This window comes from Rhipicephalus microplus, chromosome 1 (assembly GCF_043290135.1).
Source record: "Rhipicephalus microplus isolate Deutch F79 chromosome 1, USDA_Rmic, whole genome shotgun sequence".
Taxonomy (NCBI): Eukaryota; Metazoa; Arthropoda; class Arachnida; order Ixodida; family Ixodidae; genus Rhipicephalus; species Rhipicephalus microplus.
Window position 1 is genome coordinate 77459496 of NC_134700.1, and position 17419 is coordinate 77476914.

The 17419-nt window shown below is 46.5% G+C and overlaps 1 protein-coding gene across 6 annotated transcripts in view; it reads right to left on the reverse strand.

Annotated features, from left to right (window-relative positions):
- The window catches only part of LOC119178673 (uncharacterized), a 135138-nt gene that overhangs the window by 72539 nt on the left and 45180 nt on the right, over nucleotides 1-17419 (reverse strand). For 4 of the 6 annotated variants that reach the window (XM_075869475.1, XM_037429907.2, XM_075869492.1 and 1 more), the window contains exon 5: nucleotides 3657-3716. The exons of the other annotated variants lie outside the window; for them this stretch is intronic. In XM_075869475.1, coding sequence (XP_075725590.1) covers nucleotides 3657-3716 — 60 coding nt within the window. The remainder of the gene's footprint in view (nucleotides 1-3656; nucleotides 3717-17419) is intronic. 6 annotated transcript variants of the gene reach the window in all.

Sequence of the window (17419 nt, forward strand, 5' to 3'; positions counted from 1 at the left end):
ATGGATTCTAAAATTATTCGGCTTGTTGATTTGTGAGGCAATAACTTCTTTAATGAAGCCATTTGATTGTTAGTTGGAAAGCTGTTGCACGGCCCCCTTAAGAGAGACATGGCAATGAAAAATATTTTTGTTGCTAATGGAAGTAAAATGACAGAATTTGACAGGAAATGATTTTATTTATTCGAGAAAAATAATACACAGAAATAATATACAAAAGGAGGCCCTAAAGCTCTAGGCTGCAAGGGGAACTACTTGCAGAGGATATTAAAACTAGAACAGCTTTTACGCTATCTGTTGTTTTCAAACTAAAAAAAATTACAGCATATCCATGGAGTAAATGATGATGAGTGGGGCAAAGCGTTCATCTGACTATGTGTCTATCCGCCTGTGCATCTGCCTGTGTCTATCCGCCTGTGTCCATCCGTCCGTGCCTCTGTCCGAACGGTCGGACAGAGGCACGGACGAACTGACTGGCGCATGGAGAGATGCACGGACAGAAGCACAAATGAACGACAGCATAGATGGATGGACACACAGATAAATGGACGAATAGAGGCACAAACAGAGGCACGGATGGACAGGCAGACGGACAGATGGAAGCACGGACGGATAGACAGAAAAACAGACGGAAGCACAGACGAACAGACAGATGGATGGATAGATGCACGAACTGACAGACGGGTGGTTCGCCCTGCTCATCATCATTCACTCGTGGATATGCTGTGAAAACCACTAACACCATCTTGTTATATTATTCCCAAGGACATATACACAACGCCATCTATTGAGCAAGTCATAATTTAGAGGTGGCGACATACTAAATACAGAGGAGGGAACGATCCACAGCCTAAGGAGCTTTGCCCCGAAAATTTCATAGATTCTCACTGCAGTTCCGGCATTATTTAATTAATTAGAAAGATCTTTATACAGGTGTATACTCAAGGGCTAAAATTCTATGCCGTATATTTATTGGTTTATTTTTGAATATACAGATAAGCAAAAAAATATGTTTGAAATGTCCCGTACATTCTATCCCACCAACAATTTTTACAAAAAGATCATATTAAAATTCTGTTTGACAAATCTGTAGACAAATAGGGACAGCTTCACAAACCTCGCAAATGTTTTAAAATACAAGTGCAACAAAAAGTAGTTTTTTCTTCACTTGTTGTGAAACTATGCAGCGATGAACAACAGCAACTGCACAAAAAAATGAAAGCTATCTAAACAGAGCTCAAACATCGAGCTCAAGATTAAGAAAAAGGAACTTAGAATGGAATTGGTACAACTGGACTAGTTTTATTTTTCAAAGTGAAATCAAAGGTTAGTGACTATCTTGGGGCCCTAATTCCTCCTTCTTACAATGTCATCAAAGTAGCGGCACTGAGCCAGGGGACACTTCAACATTAGCATTTACTGAAGCCCTTATATTTTTCCTTATAGTTTTTTATGACAGCATAATAGTGAAGTTTTTTTTTTTTTTTCAACTTCTACTCTTTATTTTGCACTAACACTTCACCACAATATGAAACAACGTTTGAGGATTGCTAAAAAAATATGAATAGTAGAACATAGTGGCAAAATATGCCGTTTCCATTGCCACGCCACACTTAAAGCCACTTTCCCTATAGTACAAGTACACCGGTGTCATGCGGTAGGTTTCCTGAGAACAAGAAGGGGCTACAAGTTGTGCTGGCGCGATTTGTCCCTTATTTGCGACTGCGAGCGCGCATTAAAAAAATGCGTACTATAGTATGATCTATGATGTCTAAAGCTTTACTGGCAACCGTGCAGAGAAAGAATAAACATCACAACGCTAGTTGGCACGTCACCCTGAGTCATATTTACAGAAATATAATTGACCAAAGCCATTTTGGGCGTGACCACTTCCATGCCCGCGTCCTAACTGAAAACCGAGATGACGGCACGGCCTTCTCAGCAGCCGTCACGTCTCCTTCCACAACAATTGGTGACCTCGGATGCAAGAATCAGAGACCAGCGCTTCGTCGCTGCCACCGAGCTACAGTTCCAAACAGTCATGTTCCAAACAGCCCAAGCCTGGCAGCCGCAGTTCAACCCGCCGAAGCCCTCGTTTCGCGCTGCCTGTGTCGACACTTGGTTGTCGAAATTCGAAGCTGCCCTGGCGTTGAACAACATATGGATCCAGGAATTTACCTTTGAGGTCCTAGAGTATGTTCTCCAACCTGACCTCAAAAGACGCATCAGGTATATCTCCTGAATCCCTCACCCATATGACGGACTGTGGGACAGTGTCCTACAGTCTTGCAGCGCAGGGCATCAGCTCCGACAAGAAACTGACCACACGGAAGGTGCTTCTCCACCTACATCGATCAAGCCTTCGTTGTAGTTCCCCTTGACCGCATCTCGTTCAGCGTTCTACCACAACAATGAGGTAGGCAACTTTCCGACGACAACTAACTCCACTCGCGTTTCGCAGCACACACCGTCCGAAGACCAGCTTCTGGTTGAGCTTTTGGTTGGACTGCTTTTTTCAGGAGCAAGTTTTTAAAGAAGCAGTCCTTAACACCGGAGATCAAAATCAAAGGAGCAAGTCCTTAACACCAAAGGGAAAAAAAGGAAAAAGAACAAGAGCATCTCTCTCCATTTTATGGTATCTCAATCTGTGCTTTTGATTTTCAGGCTATGTTTCACTAACAATACTCCTCAAGAGGTACTTCAAAGTTATTAACGCCAAGTTAGCATGATACACAGGCTTGTTTATTGGCACGTGGTTTCCTATTTACAGCTTCATGATGCAGAATAGAATAAAGCGACAATTAGTCCAAAAAGTAGCGTAACATGCAGCCAGAGCTCGGCTACTCCGCAACCTCTAGCACAAAATATGTTAACCTGTCAGTCATATAGAACCAGTCACCGGAGCGACTATGCAGGAATCATGAAATGTAAGAATGGTACGAACACTCGCATCACTCGACAGACACTGTCAGTTAAAGCATTGCCTGCAATCAATCACTTTGACAATCTGACGACGTGCATAATGTATCATTTTGACAAAATAGCAATCACTGTTATGAATTGATAGAAAGAACGCAGAGAGAAAAAATATTTGCAGAAGTGGACTTGATGGAAAAAACATCCACAAATGTGCGAATGCCCAACCAAGCACGGCAGATCTATGCCCTTCGGCTTACGGTGGCGCCATTAGTGGCAACTTCTGTTCCTACATAAACTTTAGCAGGAGTTTTATGACGAGTAAAAGGTATTGAAGGGCCCTGGAACAACAACCTAGGGCTTAACTTTGTGGAACTCTGTCTGCTGTCATGCTTTATGTACAGAATCGTTAGAGTCCTGGTCAATGGCTGTTTAATAATAAAAAAGGTTTAGCAAGCGGCCCTCTGTTCCCACTATTTAATGAGTGCATGACAAAACGTGCAGTTAAAAGGGATGGGGAGGGCATACTTGCATCTGACAAGCTGTTAGACACAAAACAGCTGGCAAAGTCAATCATCAATCTATGTAAGTGATTCATTTTCATGAATCACTTACATAGATTTAATCATGAATCACTTACATAGAAAGTGAGTGATATTTATAATGTGAGACATCAGCTTACAGTGCCCTGTTATTGGCTTTAAGTGAGAAGTAATCAAAAGAGCAAACTGCTCATCACTTACAGGAGAATCCGTGGTTGGAGGGATATTTGGCTCTTCCTTGACGTCTACACATATCAACCACTGAAAAAAATTGCTTCATTCATTAGTATTGAGTAAAGTAATAGCCACACAAATTGAACAACATGCCCACGCTGAAAAACATCATTTCATGTCCAAAGTTTGTGTCCGAGTTTCTTTCACTAAAGCTAGTCATGTAGATCGCTTTTTACGGAGAGTGGGGCTCAATCTTGAGTTGAGTCACTATGAATTCAACGGCATGCATGATAACAAAGGAAAGCACAAAAGAAATCAACTACTTTTGATGTAAATAAAAAATTAAATGCCAAGACAAGAAATTAAAACAAGCAATAAAACAAATGGTCATATCAGGACACAAAACCATGTTACAGCATTTTATGTGCAATGCTGATATTCAAGCTACCAGAGCACCGTCAACCACTTTTGGGGGATACTTATATCATATTGTTATGGGGAATAAAGTATACACGATGAATATACTGGCGAGCAAATGCGTACAATGCTGCTGCAGTCCGAGCACGTTCCCCTCAGCACTTCGTCGTCGTCATCCTCAGGCATCTACTTAGCCCGTGACATTACCCGCTGGCGGCAGAAGCATTGTCCCGGTGCGATCAATTCTCAGGGCGTGAGTAGCATGGTTTAAGCCGTGAGACGTGCACTATATCGGTCAGGACTGAAGCTGTTACTGACGTGACATGGAGTGGAGCTATCTCATAGGTCACGCTGGTGACCTTGCGTATGACGCGGTAGGGGCCAATGTAACGGGACATCAGTTTTTCGCAGAGACCAACACAAGACGAGCGACCCCGGGGAGTACTGTACGTCGTGGTGCCAGCGATCGTAAGCACTCTTTTGGTTAAGCTGCGAGGCACATAAACGATCTCGGACGACTTGGCGGGCGATGTCAGCTCGGGCCAGGGCATCACGAGCATAAGCAGTCGATGAGGGGGCGTCAGATTGGAGCATGGTGTCCATGGGCAAAGGCGGGTCATAACCAAACAGTAGGTAAAAAGGTGAAAATCCAGCTGTATCATGACGTGAACTGCTGTATGCGAAGGTAACGAAAGGTAAGTGGATGTCCCAATCTTTGTGATCCTTGGAGACGTACATCACTAACATATTCGTCAGGGTACGGTTAAGGCGTTCCGTGAGGCCGTTGGTTTGTGGGTGGTACGCTGTAGTGAACTTGTGGTGGGTAGAGCAGGATCGCAGGAGCTCGTCGACTACTTTAGATAGAAAACAGTGGCCGCGGTCGGTGATCAACTGACGAGGAGCACCATGACACAGAATGATGTCATGAAGAAGGAAATCGGCTACATCAGTAGCGCAGCTGGTGGAGAGGGCGCGTGTAAAGGCATACCGTGTTGCGTAGTCGGTAGCAATAGCAATCCACTTATTACCGGTGGCCAACACGGGAAAGGTCCTAGAAAATCGAGGCCGACTCGGAAAAATGGCTCATCTGGTACTTCAATGGGCTAAAGGGTACCAGCAGGTCCTAGAGCAGGTGTCTTGCGGCGCTGGCAGAGGTCGCATGCCACAACGTAATGTTGCACAGAACGGTAGAGGCCAGGCCAAAAGAATCGGCGACGAACGCGGTAATACGTGCTTGACACTCCTAGGTGTCCAGCGGAGGGGGCATCATGGAGCTGGGTCAAAACCTCTGAGCGAAGGTGCGCAGGAACAACGAGTAAAAGCTCAGCATCATCTGGGTGGGCGTTGTAGCGGTGCAAGATGTCGTTGTGGAGAACGAACAGTTGCAAGGAGTGGTCAGGGTGGGGAGAGTGCAGACCATTGATAATAGCACGCACAGAGGGGTCACGGCATTGTTCAGCAGCTATGTCGGTGAAGTCGGTAATTGAAAAAACGAGGGCCTCTTGTCCATCTTCCATCATGTCAGGGGGATCGACTGGGTAACGGGACAAGCAGTCGGCATCCTTGTAAAGTTGTCCGGATTTATAGTATACGGAAAAAGTGTAATGTCACAAGGTTGCACCACTACAATCGGTTGCGGGGCTGACGGATTTTGTTGCATTGAGTAGCCTGGTCAGTCATCGTGGTAGCTGCAATGCGCCGTCCGCTGCGAAGATCCAGCTCCTGGGGCTGTATGGCGAGTTGTACCCCGCACCTCCACCAATGATATTACGGGGAATAAAGTATACACGATGAATATATTGGCGAGCAAATGTGTACAACGCTGCTGCAGTCCGAGCACGTTCCCCTTAGCACTTCGTCGTCGTCATCCTTAGGCACCTACTTAGCCCTTGACAATATAATAATGATAATATTATTAATAATAATAATAATAATAATAACAATATGTGGGGATTTCTTACTTAACGATCATATAATCATAAAAATTACTTTTTTTTTTCAGAAACAGATGCGTCACAGTATTTTCTTCATTACTTTTTCATTCCTGTCTTCACGATGTCAATGTATATTGCCTCTTTCTTTGTTCATTTGTTTTCAATACGTAGAATGTAAGTGTACATGCCTGTGTTTAATTTTGTCTTTTATTGTAAATGGCTGTGTTCGCTGTATGTCTCTATTTTGTAACATATTTCATGTCCATTCTTTTTATTTATTCTTTCACTCAAACATCAGCATTTAAGTGTACGCTATTCATTGTATGTGTTTTCCACTCCTGTAAATACCCCAGCTTGGGGTTGACAGTATTAATAAACAAACAATGATTATGACAGACGTAGAGAAGGGCTCTGGAAATTTTAACCATCTGGTGTTTTTTAACAGGCACTGACACCGCAGAATATGTGTGCCTCAACCATTTTGCGTCCATTGAAATGCCACTGCCACGGTTGGGATCGAACACTCAACCTTTGGGTTAGTAGCCGTGCACCATAGCCATTGATCCACCGTAGTTGATGTACTCAATTTATATAGGCAAGAACCTTTTCTTTGAATGTTTCCATTTTTTTTTTTTTAAGCCCAATCAGCTGTTGACTCTATGCTCATCATGATTAAACAAGATCGAGCCCCTTTTGTTTGCATTTTTTCTCATTCATTGCACGACAATGATCCTCACTCTGCCAGCTTTGATGCCGTCATAGGGCCCACAAAGGCTTGATAGTGTCACGTTACTCTCGACAAACTCGATAAAAAATGGGCTCGTTTAGTCGACTACTCAAGCAGCGGCTCAGAGAGATCGTCTTTGTCTTCTTTCACTCTTCGATCTCACCCAAGCAAACCATGTGGCAATAGTCCCCCCCTTTGAAAGCATCGACTCGATGCTCGTAAATAAAAAAATGAAGGTATACACACGCAGATATAGAGAACCAAAAGAGGGAGAGTGCCACTACTCGCAGCGCAAATGAGGAAGTTTCGCCAACGCTTCCGCCAAACGCAAAAAGAAAGGGCACAAAAACACACGACAACACAAACAGCAGCGGCAACGCAATGTCACGGCATGTCGTAGCACGTGAAACCACAAGGGCTACTGTGTGAAGTAGGGCTTCAGCCGAAGGACATGCACGGTTTCGGGCCGAAGCTGTCGACGAGAAGACGCTGCGCCATCCGGAAATACCTCGTAGGTAAGATCTGTGATTCGTCTAAGAACCTTGTACGGTCCAAAATAACGGCTTAGGAGTTTTTCGGATAAGCCTGGTCGCCGGACAGGGATCCACACCCACACTCGGTCCCCAGGGTGGTAGGTGACATTTCGATGGCGGAGGTTGTAACGTCGCGCGTCTGCATCTTGTTGGTGCCTGGTGTTTATGCGAGCTAGCTGACGAGCTTCTTCGGCGTATTGAGTGTATTGCTCAGCATCTTGAGCAAGTTCATTGCTTTCGTCGCACGGAAGCATAGCATCGAGCATGGTTCGCACGTTGCGTCCGTAAACAAGTCGGAAAGGCGGAAATCGCGTTGTTTCTTGCGTTGCCGTATTATAAGCAAACGTGATGTATGGAAGAATCTCGTCCCAGGTTTTATGTTGTACGTCCACGTACATTGACAGCATGTCCGCTATGGTCTTGTTAAGCCTCTCTGTCAGTCCATTGGATTGCGGATGATAAGCCGTTGTTTTTCGATGACTTGTGCAGCTCAGTTTAAAAATGTCCTCCATCATTCGTGCTGTAAACGACGTCCCTCTGTCCGTAATCACGCATGACGGGGCACCATGCCGTAGGACGATTTGGTGCACGAAGAACTGCGCGACTTCAGAGGCCGTGCCACGGGGTAACGCTTTTGTTTCAGCATAACGCGTGAGATAATCTGTCGCAACTATAATCCACTTGTTCCCAGAGGACGACAAAGGGAAGGGCCCGAGAAGGTCCATTCCCACGAGGTCAAACGGTGTCCGTGGTGGTGCGATCGGCTGGAGCAGGCCCGCGGGTCTCACAGGCGGAGTCTTGCGGCGCTGGCACTCACGGCAGCCTTTCACATATCGATGTACACTAGTTGATAGTCGCGGCCAGTAATACTGTTGGCGTACTCGGGCGAGAGTTCGCGAATAGCCCAAATGTCCTGACGTGGGCTCGTCGTGGCACGCCAGAAGGATTTCATCACGCATGTCGGTAGGAACAACGAGTAGGAAAGCCTTGTCGCTACCACGGGCGTTTTTCTTGTAAAGAATGCCTCTTCTTAGACAAAAAGAGGACAGTTCGCGAGCAATGTGTTGAGGGACCTTAGAGTTGCGGCCTTCCAGGGAATCAATGACTGGGCGTAATTCATCGTCTGCCCGCTGCTTTGACATAAATTCGGAGTCACTAACTGCTCCGAGAAAGGCATCTTCATCTTTGGAGCCCCTGACAGCGTTCCCCACAGGTGCTCGAGAAAGCGCGTCGGCGTCTTCGTGTTTGCGCCCTGACCTGTACACAATCGTAATGTCAAACTCCTGCAAACGCAAACTCCACCGTGCGAGACGGCCGGATGGATCTCTGAGATTTGCCAGCCAGCAGAGCGAGTGGTGGTCCGTCACCACTTTGAAGGGACGACCGTAGAGGTAAGGCCGAAATTTGGTCGTCGCCCACACGACTGCGAGGCATTCTTTTTCTGACGTAGAATAGTTGGTCTCAGCTCGAGAAAGAGTACGACTGGCGTAAGCTATCACATGCTCAACGCCGCCGTGTCGTTGTACAAGGACAGCGCCAAGTCCGACGTTGCTGGCATCTGTATGAATTTCTGTAGCAGCGTCCTCATCAAAATGGGCAAGAACAGGGGCTGTTTGCATTCTCTGTCGTAACTCTGTGAACGCTGTATCTTGTTCTACGCCCCAAGTAAAGGGTACGTCATCTCGGGTGAGTCGCGTAAGAGGTTCAGCTATCTTAGAGAAGTTGGCGATAAATCGGCGATAATACGCGCACAAGCCGAGGAAACGGCGTACTGCTCTTTTATCTGATGGGACAGGGAAGGCGGCGACAGCAGCAGTTTTGTCTGGATCAGGTCGCACTCCATCTGCACTAATGACATGTCCCAGAAATTTCAGCTCTTCATAGCCGAAATGGCATTTTTGAGGTTTCAGCGTGAGTTCAGCTGTGCGAATGGCTTCCAGAACCTTTCTCAGACGCTTCAGATGTTCTTCAAAGCTCTCGGAAAAGATGACCACATCATCGAGGTAGACAAGGCAGCTTTGCCACTTCAAGCCAGCGAGAACTGTGTCCATCATCCTCTGAAAAGTGGCTGGTGCAGAACAGAGGCCGAAGGGAAGAACTCGGAATTCGTAAAGTCCGTCTGGAGTCACAAACGCGGTTTTTTCTCGGTCTCGTTCATCCACTTCAATTTGCCAATAGCCACTCTTTAGATCGATGGACGAAAAATACTTCGCACGTCGTAACCTGTCGAGGGAGTCGTCTACTCGTGGAAGCGGGTAGACATCCTTTTTTGTGACGCTATTAAGCTTCCTGTAGTCAATACAGAATCGCAGCGTTCCGTCTTTTTTCTTTACTAGAACGACTGGCGAGGACCAAGCGCTGCTGGATGGTTGAATAATCCCGTCATCGAGCATCTCTTTTACTTGTGTCTGAATAGCCTCGCGTTCTTTGGCAGAAACGCGATAAGGCTGCTGCCGGATGGGGCGGACGTCATCGTCGGTAATAATTCGATGCTTCGTGAGGTGAGTTTGACGGACTTTAGAAGAAGAGGCGAAGCAAGATCTAAACTCCCTTAAAAGGTCGTGAAGTGCAGCCTTTCTCTCGTCTGACAGCGTCGAATTGATGTCGATGTGGTCTAGAAATTCCTTATCCTCATGCGTTTCCTCGGACGCGAAGCACTCCGTGACGTCGGCAACAGGTTCTCCATAGGCTAGGGTGGTTCCACGGAAAAGATGCCGGTGCTCGTAATTGAAGTTCGTAGCTAGTATCGTTGACTGTCCGTCACGGACGCGCACTACACTTCGGGCGGCGCATACACCTTGGAGCAGCAGAAGTGATAAGTTGCTTTCAGCCACCACGTCGCCGTCTTGGAAGTCTTCACAAGTGACTTCGATGGGAACAGTTGCTCGAGGTGGCAGCGTCACACTGTCGTCAGCAACACGCAGCGCAAGTCTACGGCAGTTATCGGCGTCTCGATCTGTTGCGCCTTGAGTCGAGAAGGTCACGATGCGCTCACGGAGATTTATGATGGCACCGTATTCCCGAAGGAAGTCCATGCCGATAATCAGCTGACGCGAACAGTCGGGGAGAACGAGGCAGCCGAGCACAAACGTTGACGCACGAATTTTCACTCTTGCGGTACAGCGACCCAGCGGTGTTACAACGTGTCCTCCAGCTGTTCGAATTCGCGTTCCATTCCACGGCGTGATCACTTTTCTGAGATCTTTCGCTAGCCTCCCGCTGATGATCGAATAGTCTGCACCAGTGTCTACCAATGCACTGACCTGAAGACCGTCAACCAGCACAGGTATGTCGAGCGACACGCGGTCACTAAGTTCAGATGCGGATGTCGGCGTTTCTTCGGCACTGCGATTATTCTCTGGCGAAATGCCTTCGGCGTTGCGTGCAAGCATCGATGGGAGGTCTTCCGCACTTTGAGTCCCAGCGACCTTGCCCCCGAAGGCCGCTGCCTTCAGTTTTCCCGACGAGGGCTCGGGGAGCGTTCCCGTGCCGTCACCCCGAAACGTGGCCCAGTGGCTGCGGGTCTCCTCGGAGATGGTGACCGCGATTGCCGTCGGTTAAAGGGTGCACGCTGTTGCGCGAGATATTCTTCGATATCCCTTGGCCTTTGACCAATTCGGGGACGAGGGGAATTGACGGAAAATCCGCGCAGTCCAAGTTGCCGGTATGGGCATTCGCGGTAAATGTGACCAGCCTCACCGCAATGATAGCAGAGGGGTCATCTGTCTGGCGTACGCCAGAGATCAGACTTGCGCGTCGGTGTACGGCGACTATCGATGTCCAAATCAGCGTGCGCTGACTGAATCGCGACTGACGGCATCATTGTCTGGATCGGGACGTATGGCATTGTCTGGATCGGGACGTGCGGCACTGTCTGGATCGGGACGTGCGGCACTGGCTGGATCGGGACTCCTTGACCCGAAAGAGGAGTGGCAGATCGCAAGGCTTCCGCGTACGTACGACGGCAACTGTCAGTAGACACAGGAGCCGTTTCCAGATCAACCGACGTGGGCGGAAAACGATGGGCGTGCAGCACCTGCTGGACCTCGTCGCGGATGACACTGGTGATAGACCCAACATCGATTTGCCTTGTACCGTACATCTTTTCCATTTCTTCCCGGACGACAGATCGAATGATCTCGCGAATCCATTCGGGGCTCTTGCTCCCAGGGGTGGCGAAAATCTCGGGAGTTGAGGCAGCATTCACTTGACGGTCAAACTGGGCAGACCGTTGGTGCAGTACTCGCTCCATTGTTGCCGCTTCAGTAAGGAACTCAGCAACACTTTTGGGGGGACTACGCACCAAACCAGCAAAAAGTTGTTCCTTCACACCACGCATGAGGTGGCGCAACTTTTTTTCTTCTGCCATAGCAGGATCCGCTCGCTTGAAAAGCCGTGTCATGTCCTCGACGTACATCGAGACGGTCTCGTTGGGCATCTGGATGCGTGATTGAAGTGCACGCTCCGCCCGTTCGCGGCGGTCGGGACTCCTGTATGTCTCCAAGAGGCGACGCTGGAACTCGCGCCAAGATGTCAGAACATCATCCCTGTTCAAAAACCACGTCTTGGCACCGTCTTTTAGGCACGTGTACACGTTCCGGAGCTTCGCGGCATCATCCCAGTAATTGATCGCTGCGACACGTTCGAACTCACTCAGCCAGTCGTCAACATCTTCATGCTGCGCTCCGTGAAAGGGGCTAGGCATGAGCGGGTTCTGGACGGTGCAGTAGATCGGCGTGGAAGGTGTCGGAGCTTGCATGGGATCTTGTGTCGAAGTCATAGTCGCTGCGTCAGTGGTTGGTGTCTCAGGCGGTAGGCCTCGTTGGCGGCGGCTTACTCTATGAACAGGAGTGTCCACGGGTGCAGGGCTTGTGTTCCGGCTGCTGGACGGGGTCTTGGGCATCGGGTGGATTGCGAGACGTTGTACCCAGCAACTCCACCAGTCTTGTCACGTTACTCTCGACAAACTCGATAAAAAATGGGCTCGTTTAGTCGACTACTCAAGCAGCGGCTCAGAGAGATCGTCTTTGTCTTCTTTCACTCTTCGATCTCACCCAAGCAAACCATGTGGCAATAGTCAATAATCTTCACCTAGAATGTTCAACCACATGCCATGTGGCAACTGCAATAACCAACGAACGCATGGTGATGGTAGTACTAGCTAACAGTTTTAGATTTAGCTTTAGTACACATAAGACATGAGTGCTTAAAAAAATAGATTAGGAAAATGGTTCTATGGTAGCTCAAGAGAAAGCTTGTACTATATGGTGGAATCGAGACTATGTCAGCCAAAATGTAATTCATTATAGTGGTTATAGTTACTGCATCACAGAAGTAACTGACAGATTGCTAAGAAGTAACTGGTTGCTTTTCTATCACTTTCCTATTATTTTATGAGCCAAGCATTTCTTTTCCTATCACAGTCTTGCTGTCTCACAAGTCTGTATGCCAGTTTTTGGTGTAAAATTTTATTTGATACAAATTGCTATTAGGTAAGAACCCAATTCCATGCAAACTATTAAAGAAATAGGATTGAAGAGCACCTGTTGCATCGTCAGCCCCACATTTGGGATTCACATCTTGGTTGTGAGCAATAGGAGTCGGCATTTTCAATCAATGATGAACCGCAATGTATGCAAGTAATAAAAATTAACAAATTCAAGCCAGAATCAAACCGAAGCCTCCAATGCAGTAAACAGGTGCTCAAACACAGAGCCATGGTAGTGCTTGAAAATTATTCTGAATAAACTTATACAAACAAGATGAAATACAAGGAGTTGTGCGAGCACACGTAATATTGTGTGACAAATGTAGAATCGCACCAGGAGTCACACCCTCTGAACTACGCAATGAGTTGGTCAAGCAAACACCCCACCCCGTTACAAAGCAATTGAGCATGATAAATCTCATTACCACTGACAGCATCAACAAAGCACGCAGCTGCGCAGATGCATGTATTCTCACAAAAGGGTCCACTAACTCTTTCAGGAGTGAGATGGCTGAAACTCAATTGGGAGCAGCTTTGGGAGCAGCAAAATTTCAATTTTGGAGCAGGAGAACCTTGCTTTGGAGCAGTTAGCGGCATTTAATATGTTGTCTTGGGAGCTTAAAATTACAATTTTTAGCAACGTGGTGGCACCGGTGCATATTTATTTGACTTGTAATGCACATAACACTGAAACAGATTTTAAGGAAACTTTTTAAGCAGATTATCACCAGGTATGAACTGACCTACCTTTTTACGTATCACGTGACCTATCTAGCTCTCGTAACAAACATATGAAATACTATTTTTAAAAAAGGTTTTGTTGAAAATAAGGTTTCTCGGAATCATTTAAAAAGGAAAGCGTATCACACGCAAAAAATTTAAAAATTGTGATTGCACAAGAATCTTAGTTACGCAAGAGTTGTCCTTCGCTTAAAGGAAAGCCTGACATGATAGTGCCACGTTCCTTTCCTCAGTTTTGTTATCCCCCCATTATACTATGTTCAGTGCAAACCACACGTATAGTGTTAGAGAAGCTTTGAGGCTGTAGTAGATTGTTTTGTTAAGATTACGCTCACTTCGTGAACCTTTCAAATTATTCTGCAACCTACGTCACCGCTAGCGATAACGCTTGAATGTTCGATGGCAAGTGTATAAATGCCGACACGCTTCGCCGCTTGTCAGTTGATCGACGGCCGACGCTCTGTTCGCTGCTATCAGTGCCAGTGTTCAAATTTCCTTTAGTGTGGCCACAAGTTCGGCCCGAATAAAATTTCTTCTTCAACGTAGAGTCTGCTCTCTTCGTTCTTGTCACGACCCCATGACAATAGCGTCATAAGATTTTAACAGACAACAAAAGTGCACTGCACAGCCGTTCACGGCCACCTCGTGCCGGACCCCCTTCAGGAGTGCGGTGTTGGAGCCGAGAAACCTCGCCGCACCGACTATCTCGTAAAGTGCGTGCGTATGGCACTAAGTGATAAGCGAATGGTACTGATAACACCTCTCCACGCAAGCAATTGCGTGTTATTAATACGGCACATGTTGGCCAGTTCTATTTATTTTTAATCTCGTAGGTCATTACCGTCGATGCAGAACTTCCAATAATACATTGACATGTGATTGCCGCCCGTGCTGCGACTCGTATAAAGCGCTCGCACTGCGCTGTGCAGGTAAGCAATTCATTTCCCCGCAAATGAACCGCCAAACGTACGGAGGTCGGTTTTAATGCAAAGAAAGAATGAAACAAAGAAAACAAAGTCACACTACGGAACGGCCACCGACCGGAACACTGATTGAACATAAAACTAAGCCTAAAACCTCGTGTAGCCCAGAGCCTGCACACAGCAATGCCTCTTAAACGCTCGTTGCGAGTTCGAATTACAAAACGAAGCAGTGGCAAATCAGCATTCATGAAATCGCCACGCACGTGATCACTGACGCATCATCGCTCATGACGAATAAAGTGGTGAGGTGGCCGTTAATATCGTTTAAAATGGTTTGATCGCATGTTCTGTCACCACAGCTTCGCAAATAACGAAGTCTCTTTACCTGCGGACACCGACGTTCGAGTGTCACGTGCGATGGCCTTTTTTAAATGCAGGGAAAACTCGCTGGTCTAAGTAAACTAGTAGATAACGAGCGTAAACAAAGAATGGGTACACGCGCTCTGTCTCTCACGGAACCCATTTTGAAAACCTTTGTGCACGCGCCAGAGCATCCAGAAGATGCATCGCATGCAGGGAAACGACTCCACGTTTACAGTTACTCGCTCAAGGCAAACGTGCACGCATAGGTGATCGCACGCAGCAGCGTCGACACGAACACTGCAGCGACTGAAGGAACACACTACGCACAACAAGGAACCTGAGAGACAACTCTGCTATGCTCGCACTCAACTCTGTGGTTTTCGCTAGACAACAGAGGCAGCACAATGCTCAGCCTAGCTATAGAAGCAGCATGCTCGGTGCACGGCAGTTTTTTTGCGGGGTCCCACACATTTACAACAGTTTAGAGGAGATTATGGCGGTACCATGCATGAGAGTCTTTGTCTCCAAAAAGGTGCAAAGTAAAAAACCAAGATTGGGCACATCTTATTAGTCAACTCAGCCTTTCTTACCCACTAAAGCAGAGGATGGCATCAAAATTCTAGCTTTCGAAGCCGTTTTGGAGCAGTTCGGCGCCATTGTTGGGATTTTTATGCCTTTGGAGCAGCTAGGCACAAGAAAGTGGAAATGTATCAAAAATGCGTAATATGGGCAGCTGTCTCACCCCTGCTTTTTTGAAGCGCTTATTTTTTTTTATTTGTGGTTTGCATGGACTGATGGTTGGAGTTAATTTTAGTATAGGTCTAAATATCAATATCAAATTATTTTATATTCTAATCGTGCATTGCTGCCAACTGTATCAGCACGTGGTGGCACTCGCCAGAACTATTGTGGGTGGAAATGACTGTAAGTCAGCAAGCCTATGATTGAATAAAGGCAACCATAGAAGTGATCGTGGTGTGGCATGAAGACTGAAGTTACTCATGTGTCTTGTTTTTCATTTCTGTGTTTTTTCATTGAACACCAAATAGACGCCGTCGCAACATGCAAAGGATCACTACAACTAAAAAGCACGACAGAGGTACTGGCTGCCATTTCGCCTCTGGATTAGTATTTACTTGCAAGGGTTGGATGCCCAAATGAAAGACTACTCTCTCTACCCTTTTCCTGCTTCTGCAAGTCTGAGAGCTGCCTCTTTGCTCACGTGCATTACACTCTTGATTGTTGTTAAGGCAGTGCAAGGAACCCCCTTTGTTTAATTGATGTTGCTGCACCCTTGTAGTCGGTCAGGCGCGGTTGGGAAACTCAACCTGTGTAGATGCAATTGTGCTTCACCAACCTTGCCGCTAGAGAATTTCGCTTCTCAGGATAAGAGGAGGGTTTGACATGAAATGTCGCTGTAAAGAACAGCGGACAAAGCCTCGCTCCAAAGCAGTAGCACTTGGTCAAGTTCTGACAGGCAAACCGTCAGACACCACGTTTGTTACTATGGCAACGACATCAACAATAGGTTGGAAAGGACAAACTCCTCAGTAGGAGCTTTAAGCTCATTCAATTAGAACGAGTGAAATGTGGTCAAGTGATCAAAACCAAGCTGAGCGTAGGCATTTTAAGTGTGAAGCACTTTAAAGGGCCGGGCTGTCATATGTTGTGATCGTATGCTATTGGCGTCGCTCGGTGTTAAGCAGGCAAAACTACAAGTCACATAGGCCTCTGAGTGGGCACTTGGGCCAAAGAGAAGTCTTGTTCTTCAAACAACTCGAAGGTGATAGTAACTGCAGAACACTTCAGGGGCTCGCTTTAAAAACTTATCAAAAATCGAAAAAGAGAAAGCAATTGAGAAATAAAAACAGAGAGAATAAAAAAGACGAAAATGGAGAGAAAAGTAGAAACACTAAACAAAAAAATTTGAAAGGACAACAAGAAAGAAAACCAAAGAAGGCCACCCAGCTCCAGATTTCCTTCAGACAGCTTGGCACCACTAGTGCAAAGTGTCTTCAATTTTTAAAATTTTATTTTGAATTTTGTAGACTTGGACTACAAGCCACTATTACTGCCATTCCCTCGCAGCACTAACCTGTCTCTACTTCAGGCTACACAACTCACAAGTAAAAAAAATAGGGGATGAATAGTGCTGCAGGGCTCCTTTAAGGACACACAGAGTAGAACTGTCCGTGCCAGGAACCAACTTGGATCCCATTGGCAGTGCTAAAGTGAGCAACAACAAAAGAGAAGGAAACCAAACAAATATACAAGAGAGAGGGGAAGAAAAGGGAAAGAGCAAATGCAGGGGTGGAACAAGGTACACTGGTTTGGGAGTAGTTGTGGCAGTAGGCTGAAGTGCCTTTTGTACCAGGTTTGAAGCACCCCGAAAGACATTTGGACCGGGCTTGGAGCAGCAGGTAAGGCTTTTTCGAGCAAGTTTTAAGCAGTCAAAGAGAACATTCGGAGCATATGCCACCCTGTTTCACAGCACATACGAGCAAAATTTGTCCAATGTAGCGTTTTTTCAAGCACCTAACTAAATTGTGCAGTAGCCTTATTGTTTTGATAGTAATATGGATCCTTTCGATGGTTTTTTTGCCTTCACCGTTGCCAACATATCCCTAATAAAAACCAAATCGATAACATGCTTCCATAAATCGT